At 46.9% G+C, this 13,340-nt stretch overlaps 1 protein-coding gene across 6 annotated transcripts in view; it reads right to left on the reverse strand.

Annotated features, from left to right (window-relative positions):
* The window catches only part of nme7 (NME/NM23 family member 7), a 337,368-nt gene that overhangs the window by 149,990 nt on the left and 174,038 nt on the right, over window positions 1–13,340 (reverse strand). For all 6 annotated transcript variants that reach the window (XM_070893470.1, XM_070893467.1, XM_070893471.1 and 3 more), the window contains exon 8: window positions 5,077–5,145. In XM_070893470.1, the coding sequence (XP_070749571.1) occupies window positions 5,077–5,145 (69 nt within the window). The remainder of the gene's footprint in view (window positions 1–5,076; window positions 5,146–13,340) is intronic.

Genomic DNA, 13,340 nt, shown 5'->3' on the forward strand with positions numbered 1-13,340 from the left:
GCCACATGGCATATGGTGACTGATGTCAGCACCCACTGAATACTCATCATGTACATAATGGTAACGGTACCCATTCTTGATATGACATTTCTAAATAATCTCTTTACTCTCCCACAGGGCCATCAAAAGCCGCCCTCCCCACCCACACTGATCAGGCGGAAGAGGAATACAATGCCTCAGAGGAGCCTCCAGCCTCTGAGGGTGCACCATCACAAGTTCTAAGCGCACCCAGTACCAGTGCAGCTACGCACACCTCAGTGGATCCTACGTGAAATAGAGCAATGTTGTCACCTGATGTCTCACAAGTCACAAGTGAGCAAGAGGAAATGGTGGAGACAGGGATGCATGACACTCTAAGAAATAATAGTCTTATAATAAAATACAGGTTTCCTTAGCTCAGCAGTCTGCCTGAGTTAATGACATAAAACAATTCTAATCATGCCAGATAAAATTTTTCAGAGAGCTCGTTACAAGGACATAAAACAGAACAGGCCTTCGAGTAGGCATCACTGGGCCTGATAAGAGGTTGATTAAGGAGCCTCATGATAAACAAACTGTCTAGGAGAAGGTAGCAAGATGTCCAAATAAGAGATATGCAAAGGAATGATCTTATGGTATTGGGAGGAGTCTGCCGGTGGTACCTATTCCCGTGTAATTGGAAAATTGAATGGGTAAAAGTGATTAAACAAACGATTGACTTGAAGTATCCACCGGCCCCCTAAAATAAGGTATATAATAAACAGGCAGTTGAAAGGGGAAAACAGACAGACTGGGGAGAGCTTCCCCGAGGTGGATCCAGTAAAAGATATCAGCCAGCTCGAGAGACGCCCAAAGAGGAAGAGATCATTACCGCAGGCTGCAAGGATCAGACATTTCTGCCTCATCATCCATCCACCTGATCCGGGATTGGTAAACCGTTCTCACCTGTTACGGGTCCTATGTCTACTATGTATATCCTGATTATGTGTTGTACTGTATCTGATTGTATTTGAACTGTCGCTCTTCAATAAAACCGCCTATGACTCTTCACCCATTTGGGTAATCTGTGACGCATGATCAAATCTTAATAGCTGTCTCTGCTCAGCTGCATGCAGACGCACGATCTCGAGAACGATCGAGAAAGTGGGCAATCCTGGAGGTGCAGAAAGAAGTGAAGGGGCTGCGACCGGTTTTGTGACCGCGATGTCTGCAAACGTGCAGAGGATGGAAGTGTCCATCTCAAGCATGAACACCATCGTGTATGCTCTTCCATGGAAAGGATGGCTACCCTCATGGACAGCTAATGCGCCACTCACATGAGAACAGATGGCAGAGGCTCGAGGAGAGAATGTAGACTTGGGTCCTCATGGCCTCACTGCTGTGAAGCAAAGTGCTCTCCAGTTCCCTGCTAGCAGGGAAGTGCGGCTGGACCATGAGAGGGATGATGGTGAGAGGGGACATGCAAGTGGGGGCTCTTCTCAAAGCGCTCACACATCTTCCCCGTTGCCTCCCCCTCAGTCAGAGCCCCACATGCCTCCTGGGATTGAGATGGCCAGGTCTGCCCCTGCAGTCGCAGGAGGAGCAGATTTTGGTGGGGCCATCACAGGCTCCAAGACCCAGAGGACATCTGCTAAAAGTGTCTGTGCAGTTGCAGCATGGAAGTGAGCAGGCTGCCTCTACCTCAGCTCAAGCCACATCTGTTGCACCTCGTAGAAGCACGCATAAGAGAAAGACGACACAGAAGTAGATGCACAAGGGGAAGCACATGGGTGTTTAAAGAAGTGTTTCTTTTAAGGTTCTGTTACTCTTTTGCCACATATAAAACAATTTATTTTCACCACTTTCCAGTCATGGCCAATATTGTCTACTACTTTGAAAGTGGCTTAGTGAATTGTAGTGAATGGGGAGACATAACTTTACCTCCAGCAATGGGGGTCATGTGAAAGAAATGGCTTGGTCATTGTAGGGATGCTTTATGGTGTTGTTGTGGGTTGGGAGACATGGCACAGCATGTGGCAGCCATATGGGTGTAATGCAAGAAGTTGGCTAAATCTGGCCTTGATGAAGCCATCCCTGGCAGCAATGTGCTCGGGTGCTGGTGGCATGTGGACCTCAGATTCCTCCTGCTCCTGTCTTCCAGCTGATGCCTCTGAAGAGGCTGTGCGCTCAGAGCCTTGCTCCTCATCCAGCACCAATCCTCGCTGCTGCATTACGTTGTGCAGCGCACGCAGCAGACGACGATGATTCTGGAGACCCTGGCTGGTACAGACTGAGGGGCTCCTTCAGATCTGTCAAGTCATCTGAAGCGCATTTTCAGAATGTTTATTGCATGCTCTATGACACATCTGGTGGACATGTGGATTTCATTATATCTCTCCTCTGCCTCAGTAATTGGCCTCCTCAAGGCTGTCATGAGCCATGTCTTCAGTGAATAAACCTTGTCTGCAAGCAGCCAGCCGGAAGCTCCATTTGGAGGTATGAAGAGCTGAAGGAGGGTGGATTGGCACATGATGAAAAAAATCATGACAGCTGCCAGAGAATTGGGCGCACACATGCATGATGATCTTCCTATGGTTGGAGACGAGCTGCACATTGAGGGAGTGGAAGCCCTTGCAGTTCACGAACACTCCTGGGTGATGATGGGGTGCCCTGATGGCCACATGTGTGCCCGCTCAGTAACACTGGCTTCATCAGTGGCAACATTGATATAATTGGCTGACTTGTCAAAGAGGGCATCAGTGACCTATGTAATGCATCATCATCATCATAGGCAGTCCCTCGGAATCGAGAAAGACTTGCTTCCACTCTGAAAATGAGTCCTTAAGTGGCTGAACAGTCCAATACGAGAACCACAGTCCCTGTCACAGGTGGGACAGATAGTCGTTAAGGTAAAGGGTGGGTGGGACAGGTTTGACACAAGCTCTTTCCGCTGCCTGCGCTTGGTTTCTGCTCAGCGCCCTTCCTGATGCACTTCCTCCTTTGGCCAGTGACTCCCAGGTGTCAGTGGGAATGTTGCACTTTATCAGGAAGGCTTTGAGGGTATCCTTATAACATTTCCTCTGCCCACCTTTGGTTTGTTTGCCGTGAAGAAGGAGTTCAGAGTAGAGCGCTTGCTTTGGGAGTCTCGTGTCCGGCATGCGAACAGTGTGGCCTGCCCAGCGGAGCTGATCAAGTGTGGTCAGTGCTTCAATACTGGGGATGTTGGCCTGATCGAGGACGCTAACGTTGGTGCGCCTGTCCTCCCAGGGGATCTGTGTTTTGCATCTGTGGGAGGTTGACTGTGAGATGCCGCAAAGGTGCCGTGAATGGTGGTGGACCATTAAACAACTAACGGGAGAAAGAGTCTCCAGAATATCCCCATCCTCAATGATGGCAGAGCCCAGCATGTGAGTGTAAAATACAAGGCTGAAACATTTACAACCATCTTCAGCTAGAAGTGCCGAGTGGATGATCCATATGGGCCTCCTTCGGAGGTCCCCACCATCACAGAAGTTCATCTTCAGCCAATTCGATTCACTCCACGTGATATGAAGAAACAGCTGAGCGCATAGGATACAGCAAAGGCTATAAGCCCCGACAACATCCCGGCTGTTGTGCTTAAGACTTGTGCTCCAGAACTAGCTGCACCTCTAGCCAAGCTGTTCCAGTACAGCTACAACACTGACATCTATCCGACAGTGTGGAAAACTGCCCTGGTATGCCCTTTCCAAAAAAAGCAGGATAAATCTAATCTGGGCAATTACCACTCCATCAATGTAGTCTCAATCATCAGCAAAGCGATGGAAGGTGTCGTTAACAGTGCCTCACTTTCTGACGGCCCAAAGCCTTTCCACCATCTACAAAACTCAAGTCAGGAGTGTAATGGAATAATCTCCACTTGCCTGGATGCGTGCAGCTCCAACAACACTCAAGAAGCTCCGCACCATCCAGGACAAAGCAGCCCACTTGGCTGCAGTGTGTACCATCTACAAGATGCACTGCAGCAACTCGCCATGGCTTCTTCAGCAGCAGCTCCCAAACCCACGACCTCTATCACCTAGAAGGACAAGGACAACAGGCGCATGGGAACACCAACAACTGCAAGTTCCCCTCCAATTTACAGACCATCCTAATTTGGAAGTATATTGCCGTTCTTTCTACATCGCTGCGTCAAAATCCTAAAACTTCCTCCATAACAGCACTGTGGGAGTACCTTAACCACATGGGCTGCAGCGGTTTAAAAAGGCAGCTCACCACCACATTCTCAAGGGCCATTAGGTTCGGGCAATAAATGCTGGCCTTGCCAGCAATGCCCACATCCTAGGAACAAATTTAAAAAAAATCTAGAGTCTGTTGTGTAAATTAAATCAAGTTTGTATCATCTTAAACATAAAGTACAGCTATGCAGATCTATGCAAATTCTTGATTGCTTGTTTGCAAGTAACTGTAAAGAAATATCTAACCATAAAATAAGGTAATAAAAATCCAATCATAGTATAAATGAGATTACAAAATAACTGGAACCCAATAGGTTTCCAATAAAATGGAAGTGGCTGAGTATAACTATTGCCAAAGTAAGTATTCAAAAATTATATAATGTTAGCAATTAAACAGTTAACAATATATTGGCATGGCCAGCATTTAACTGAAGGTACTTACATTACAGGGTAAAGGTTGTCCAGGCAGGAGAATGGACTTTTCCCAATTTTAATTGTGATAGTATCAGGTACACATGTAAAAGTTTAAAAACCACCCCCTCAATTCTAACACAATTCTAAAATCGGACTCTGAAATTGTACTACTGGATACTACAGTACAAATGCTTAGTGCGCATGTCTGAAATTCCTCTCGCTACCATTTTAGTGGAGGTTTAAAATGAAATCCAGCCAAAAGCCAAAGGATTTTATTTTAGTTTTTTCTGTACATTTGTTATGACAAATACTGAAAAGAGTTAGATTGTACAGACCAGACATAATTTTATGGTTCGTAAAAATTAATGGTTAGTTTGTGCATTTTGTGTTTTTTTTGCAGAAAACTCCTCCCACCCTCATAGATTGGCACAATACTGGCTAAGTATTATTAACGTTCATTAACTGCCTTTACCTATTTCCTACTTACATTGTATTCAGCAACAACTCCTTTGTATACTTCAAGGAACTCCTCTGCATTGGCTCGTTCTACATTAAACTGTGGGTAGAAGAAAAAATGTAAACAAGAGTTGATTTCCATAATTTAAAAATGCTTCAATTTTCTCCTCCCTATACTCAAATGAGCTCTTCCAGAAGACAATTGTTTCCCACCTTATTGGGAAGCCAAGCAGGATGATCCAGCCAGCAGATTCATATGACATCATCAATTTGTGCCACAAGGTGCACTTCACCAGATGGAAAAAAACAATTCTTCACACTTTCCTTCTTTTTTCCAGATGACCCAGCCAAGGCATAAGAACATAAGAACATAAGAATTAGGAACAGGAGTAGGCCATCTAGCCCCTCGAGCCTGCTCCGTCATTCAATAAGATAATGGCTGATCGGGCCGTGGACTCAGCTCCACTTACCCGCCCTCTCCCCGTAACCCTTAATTCCCTTATTGGTTAAAAATCTATCTGTGACTTGAATACATTCAATGAGCTAGCCTCAACTGCTTCCTTGGGTAGAGAATTCCACAGATTCACAACCCTCTGGGAGAAGAAATTCCTTCTCAACTCGGTTTTAAATTGGCTCCCCCGTATTTTGAGGCTGTGCCCCCTAGTTCTAGTCTCCCCTACCAGTGGAAACAACCTCTCTGCCTCTATCTTGTCTATCCCTTTCATGATTTTAAATGTTTCTATAAGATCACCCCTCATCCTTCTGAACTCCAATGAGTAAAGACCCAGTCTACTCAATCTATCATCATAAGGTAACCCCCTCATCTCTGGAATCAGCCTAGTGAATCGTCTCTGTACCCCCTCCAAAGCCAGTATATCTCCTTCCTTAAGCAAGGTGACCAAAACTGCACGCAGTACTCCAGGTGCGGCTTCACCAATACTCTATACAGTTGCAGCAGGACCTCCCTGCTTTTGTACTCCATCCCTCTCGCAATGAAGGCCAACATTCCATTTGCCTTCCTGATTACCTGCTGTACCTGCAAACTAACTTTTTAGGATTCATCCACAAGGACCCCCAGGTCCCTCTGCACCGCAGCATGTTGTAATTTCTCCCCATTCAAGTAATATTCTCTTTTACTGTTTTTTTTTCCAAGGTGGATGACCTCACATTTTCCGACATTGTATTCCATCTGCCAAACCTTCGCCCATTCGCTTAACCTATCCAAATCTCTTTGCAGCCTCTCTGTGTCCTCTACACATCCCGCTTTCCCACTAATCTTTGTGTCATCTGCAAATTTTGTTACACTACACTCTGTCCCCTCTTCCAGGTCATCTATGTATATTGTAAACAGTTGTGGTCCCAGCACCGATCCCTGTGGCACACCATTAACCACCGATTTCCAACCCGAAAAGGACCCATTTATCCCGACTCTCTGCTTTCTGTTCGCCAGCCAATTCTCCATCCATGCTAATACATTTCCTCTGACTCAGTGTACCTTTATCTTCTGCAGTAACCTTTTATGTGGCACCTCATCGAATGCCTTTTGGAAATCTAAATACACCACATCCATTGGTACACCTCTATCCACCATGCTCGTTATATCCTCAAAGAATTCTAGTAAATTAGTTAAACATGATTTCCCTTCATGAATCCATGCTGCGTCTGCTTGATTGCACTATTCCTATCTAGATGTCCTGCTATTTCTTCCTTAATGATAGGCAGGCACGCCTACTCTTGCCCCTTCCCCACTAGGTCCACAAGAGAAACAGGTTTTATATATTAATTAAAAATGGAACACTAGATCAAGTCTCCTTGTTGACAGTACAATTTCTCTACCAAGTAATCACATCTAATTTTAATATGTTTCTATCAAAATATTGCAGTCAAGAAGAAAACCTGGCAGGCCTCAAGTAAAATTTTTTGTGGTGTTGATTGAGGAATATATGTTTGTCAGGACACATGGAGGACTCCCCTGCACCTCTTCAAATAGTGCCATTGAATCTTTTATGTCCACCCAATAGGGAAGATTGAGTCTCGATTTTAATATCTCATCCAAAAGACAGCACTTCCAACAGCGCAGCACTCCCTCAGTACTGCACTGGAGTGCCAGCCTAGCTGTTTTGCTCAAGTCTCTGGAATGAGGCTTCAACCCACAACCTTCGGATTCAGAGACAAGTGTGCTACCACTGAGCCGCGGCTGACATGAGCCACCCGAGTGGTAGTCAGAGAATCAGTTTTAACGTCTCATCTGAATGAAGTCATCTCCTGCAGTGCAGTACTCCATCAGTCCTGTGTTGGACTAACTAGGTTAGGTAGGATCAGATGTCATAATCTCAAGTTATGCAAGGCCAGAACTAGGTTAGATGCTAGTACAGGTATTTGGTTCTTTTCACAGAGAATAGTGGCCTCTGGAACAGGCTGCAGGATCATGAGGTGAATACTGATTCACTAAATTCCTTCGAGCAAGAACTGCACCTCTTTCTGGCTGGGGCTGAGTTCACTTTGTACAAAAGGTAGGCTGCCACCTAAAACAAATAAACATTACATCAAAAATGTATTATTCAAAATGTGTTGTATCTGTAAAGCATGCACTCCCATGTTCCGCCACCAGGGAGCTCATCCCCTGAAGTCCCAAGGGATCCCAGCATCCCTTGGGAGCACTGTATATAAGCCGGCCCCCTAGGCCTGTTCCTCACTCTGGATTGTCTTATTAAAGACTGAGGTCACTGTTACTTTAACCGCCCTGTGTGTAGCCTCATCTGTGTTAGGAACACAATAACTGGCGGCGAGAATACGAATCCAACGCAAAGATGCAGCAAACTGTGCGCATCCTGGTGAAGTTCTCGGAGGGTGAGGACTGGGAAGCCTATGTCGAATGGCTAGACCAGTACTTTGTAGCCAATGAGCTGGACGGAGAAGGAAGCGTTGCAAAAAGGAGAGCGGTCCTCCTCACAGTCTGCGGGGCACCGACCTACAGCCTCATGAAGAATCTTCTGGCTCCAGTGAAACCCACAGATAAGTCGTATGAGGAGCTGTGTAGACTGGTTTGGGAGCATCTTAACCCGAGGGAGAGCGTGCTGATGGCGAAGTATCGGTTCTACATGTGCCAGCGATCTGAAGGTCAGGAAATGGCGAGCTCCGTCGCCGAGCTAAGGCGACTTGCAGGACAATGTGAGTTTGATGGCTACCTGGAGCAAATGCTCAGAGATTTGTGTGTACTGGGCATTGGCCACGAGACCATCCTATGAAAACTCTTGACTGTAGAGACACCGACCCTCAGTAAGGCCATTGCGATAGCACAGGCGTTTATGTCCACCAGTGATAACACCAAACAAATCTCTCAGCACACAAGTGCCAGCAATGTTCACAAATTAATTGGAACTGTGTTTGCGAGCAGAAATGTACAGGGCAGAACCCACAAGTCTGCAACTGCCAGCAGGCCTCAGGTGACCCAGATGACTCAGAGTCCCCAACAAAGGATGAATGAAAGGCAATTCACACCTTGTTGGCGTTGTGGAGGCTTCCATTCAGCCTATTCATGCCACTTCAAAGGGTATGTTTGCAAGAGCTGTGGAACAATGGGGCACCTCCAATGAGCTTGCAAACGAGCTGCAAGCTCTGCAAAACCTGCTAACCACCACGTGGCAGAGATAGATCAGTCCATGGTGGATCAAAGCAATTTAGAGCCTCAGAGAGAGGAGGCAGATGCTGAAGTACACGGGGTGCACACATTTTCGACAAAATGTCCACCTATAATGCTAAACATAAAATTGAATGCCTTACCCGCAGCCATGGAACTGGACACTGGCGCCAGCCAATCCATCATGAGTAAAAAGATGTTTGAGACTGTAGTGCAACAAGGCATTCAGACCAGCCCTGAGCCCTTTCCACACGAAACTGAGAACGTACACCAAAGAGCTTATCACTGTCCTGGGCAGCGCCATGGTCAAGGTCACCTACGAGGGCACGGTGCACGAACTACCACTCTGGATTGTCCCGGGCGATGGCCCCACACTGCTTGGAAGGAGCTGGTTGGGCAAAATCCGCTGGAACTGGGATGACATCCGAACGATATCACATGTCGATGAGGCCTCATGTACCCAGGTTCTTAACAAATTTCCTTCCCTTTTTGAGCCAGGCATTGGAAATTTTTCCGGGGTGAAGGTATGGATTCATTTGGTCCCAGAGACACGACCCATTCACCACAAGGTGCGAGCAGTACCTCAGATGATGAGGGAGAAAGTGGAAATCGAGGTGGACAGGCTGCAACGCGAGGGCATCATCTCCCCAGTGGAATTCAGCGAGTGGGCCAGCCCGATTGTTCCAGTACTCACAAAGTGATGGCACGGTCAGGATTTGCAGCGATTATAAAGTAACTATTAATCGTTTCTCGCTACAGGACCAATACTCGCTACCTAAGGCAGATGACCTATTTGCGACGCTGGCAGGAGGCAAGGCATTCACCAAGCTCGACCTGACTTCGGCCTACATGACGCAGGAGCTGGCGGAGTCTTTGAAGGGCCTCACCTGCATCAACACGCACAAGGGACAGTTCATCTATAACAGATGCCCGTTTGGAATTTGGTCAGCTGCAGCGATCTTCCAGAGAATCATGGAGAGCCTACTCAAGTCGGTACCACACACGGTGGTCTTTCAGGACGACATATTGGTCACGGGTCAGGACACCGCCGAGCACCTACAAAACCTGGAGGAGGTCCTCCAGTGACTGGATCACGTAGGGCTGCGGCTGAAGAGGTCGAAATGCGTCTTCATGGCAACAGAAGTGGAGTTTTTGGGGAGAAAGATCGCGGCCGACGGCATTCGGCCCAAAGATGCCAAGACAGAGGCTATCAGGAATGCGCCCAGGCCACAGAACTTCACGGAGCTGCAGTCGTTCCTGGGATTCCTCAACTATTTTGGTAACTTCCTACCGGGGTTAAGCACCCTTTAAGAGCCCCTACATGTGTTATTGCGCAAAGGTGAGAATGGGGTATGGGGAAAAAAACAAGTAATTGCTTTTGAGAAAGCCAGAAACATTTTATGCTCCAACAAGCTGCTTGTATTGTATAACCCGTGTAAAAGACTTGTGCTAGCATGTGACGCGTCGTCGTACGGAGTCGGGTGTGTATTACAACAAGCTAACTTTGCGGGGAAGTTGCAACCTGTCGCCTATGCTTCCAGGAGCTTGTCTAAGGCCGAGTGGGCCTACAGCATGATTGAGAAAGAGGCATTAGCGTGTGTGTTCAGGGTAAAGAAAATGCATCAGTACCTGTTTGGCCTCAAATTTGAGCTGGAAACCGATCACAAGCCCCTCACATCCCTGTTCGCTGAAAACAAGGGGATAAATACTAATGCCTCAGCCCACATACAAAGGTGGGCACTCGCGCTATCAGCATATAACTATACCATCCGCCACAGGCCAGACACCGAGAACTGTGCGGATGCTCTCAGTCGGCTACTATTGCCCACCACGGGGGTGGAAATGGTGCAGCCTGCAAACTCGTTGACGGTGGCGCAGCCCGCAGACTTGTTGATGGTCATGGAAGCGTTTGAAAATGATAAATCACCTGTCACTGCCCGCCCGATTAGGACTTGGACCAGCCAAGATCCTCTGCTTTCCCTAGTAAAAAACTGTGTACTGCATGGGAGCTGGGCCAGCATCCCCATTGAAATGCAAGAGCCAATCAAGCCGTTCCAGTGGCGAAAGGACAAGCTGTCCATTCAGGCAGACTGCCTGTTGTGGGGTAACCGCGTCGTGCTACCAAAAAAGGGCAGGGAGATGTTCATCTCGGATCTCCACAGCACACCCGGGTATAGTAATGATAAAAGCGACAGCCAGATCCCACTTGTGGTGGCCCGGTATCGACTCTGACTTAGAGTCCTGTGTACGGCAATGCAGCATATGTGTTCAGTTGAGCAACGCGCCCAGAGAGGCACCACTAAGTTTGTGGTCCTGGCTCTCCAGACCATGGTCGAGGATCCATGTCGACTATGTGGGCCCGTTTCTCAGTAAAATGTTCCTGGTGGTGGTGGATGCTTTTTCAAAATGGATTGAATGTGAAATAATGTCAGGAAGCACCACCGCCACCATTGAAAGCCTGAGGGCCATGTTTGTCACCCACGGCCTGCCTGACATAACGGTCAGTGACAACTGGCCATGTTTCACCAGTGCCAAATTTAAAGAGTTCATGACCCGCAATGGGATCAAACATGTCGCCTCGGCCTCTTTTAAACTCGCCTCCAATGGGCAGGCAGAGTGGGCAGTACAATCCATCAAACAGAGCCTCAAACGAGTCACAGAAGGCTCACTCCAAACCTGCCTGTCCTGAGTACTGCTCAGCTACCACACGAGACCCCACTCGCTCACAGGGGTGCCCCGGCTGAGCTACTCATGAAAAGGACACTTAAAACCAGACTCTCGCTGGTTCACCCCAACCTGCATGATCAAGTAGAGAGCAAGCGGCAGCAACAAAATATAAATGATGGTCGCGTCACTGTGTCACGGGAAATTGATCTGAATGACCCTGTATATGTGCTAAACTATGGACATGGTCCCAAGTGGATCGCAGGCACGGTGAAAACTAAAGAAGGGAATCGGGTGTTTGTGGTCAAACTAGACAATGGACAAATTTGCAGAAAGCACCTGGACCAAATGAGGCTGCGGTTCACAGACTGCCCTGAACAACCCACAGCAGACACCACCTTTTTCAAGCCCGCAACACACACCCAAAGGATCAACGACACCACGCCGGACCAGGAAATCGAACCCATCACGCCCAACAGCACAGCAAGGCCAGGCTCACCTAGCAGCCCTGTACAGCCAACAACATGCCAGCCCAGTGAGGGCACAGCCAACACACCAGAACAGACATTTGTACCAAGACGGTCCACCAGGGAAAGAAAGGCTCCCGACCGCATCACCTTGTAAATAGTTTTCACTTTGACTTTGGAGGGGGCGGGGGGGGGGGTGTGGTGTGATGTTGTGTATCTGTAAAGCATGCACTCTCATGTTCCACCACTAAGGAGCTCATCCCCTGAAGTCCCAAGGGATCCCAGCATCCCTTGGGAGTACTGTATATAAGGCCTGTTCCTTACTCTGGAGTGTCTTATTGATGACTGAGGTCACTGTTACTTTAACCTCCCTGTGTGCAGCCTCATGTGTGTTAGGAACACAATACAAAAGACTAACAACCCATGGAATGTGCTCTCGCTGCCCTCAATCGTGTTGCGTTCCTCAAACAGCGTCCATTTATTTCCTGAGACATCCAGAAACATGGAAACAGGAGTAGGCCATTTATTCCCACAAGCCCATTCTGCCATTAAATGAGATCATGGCTGATCTGTGACCTAACTCCATATACCCACTATCCCCATATCCCTTAATACCAGTGGTTAACAGAAATCTATCAATTTCAGATTTAAAATTAGCAATTGACCCAATGTCAATTGTCATTTACGGAAAAGATTATCTCCTCGTAATTTAACCCTTGGAGTCCAGGTATCATTCTAGTAAATCTACACTGCACTCTCTCCAAGGCCAATATATCCTTCCTCAGGTGTGGTGCCCAGAACTGAACACAATACTCCAGGTATGGTCTAACCAGGGCTTTGTATAGCTGTAGCATGATTCCTAATCCCTTGTATTCTAATCCTCTAGACATTCAGCATTCCATTAGCCTTTTTCATTATTTTTTGTATCTGTCCATGACATTTTAATGATCTATGTACATGGACCCCTAAGTATCTTTGGAACTCCACTGCTTCTAGCTTTTCACCATTTAGAAAGTGCTCTGATCTATAAATTTATAAGATTCATTTGCCACAGTTTTGCTCATTCTCTTAATCTTTTAATATCTCTTTGTAATTTTAGGCTTCCATCTAGTGCTTACAATGCCATCTATTTTTGTGTCATCGGCAAACTTGGATATGTGGCTCTCTAGCCCGTCATCTGGCATTAATAAATACAGTGAATAGTTGGGGCCTTAACACAGATCCACGTGGGACACCATTCGTCTCTTCCTTCCAATTGGAGTACATATCCATTATCCTGCTACTCAGCCGATTTCCTAACCAGGTCAATAATTTGCCTTCAATGAACTTTAGCTCACAATCATTTATGAGGGACTTTATGAAATGCCTTCTGGAAGTCCATATAAATAACATCCATAGTCATTCCCTGTCCACTACTTTAGTCACCTCTTCTAAAAATTCAATCAGGTTCATCACGTATAACCTACCCTTTACAAATCCATTCTGGCTCTCTCTGATCAGCTTTGTATACCTTTCTCTGTGAGC

This window comes from Pristiophorus japonicus, chromosome 11 (genome assembly GCF_044704955.1).
Source record: "Pristiophorus japonicus isolate sPriJap1 chromosome 11, sPriJap1.hap1, whole genome shotgun sequence".
NCBI classification, from domain to species: Eukaryota; Metazoa; Chordata; class Chondrichthyes; family Pristiophoridae; genus Pristiophorus; species Pristiophorus japonicus.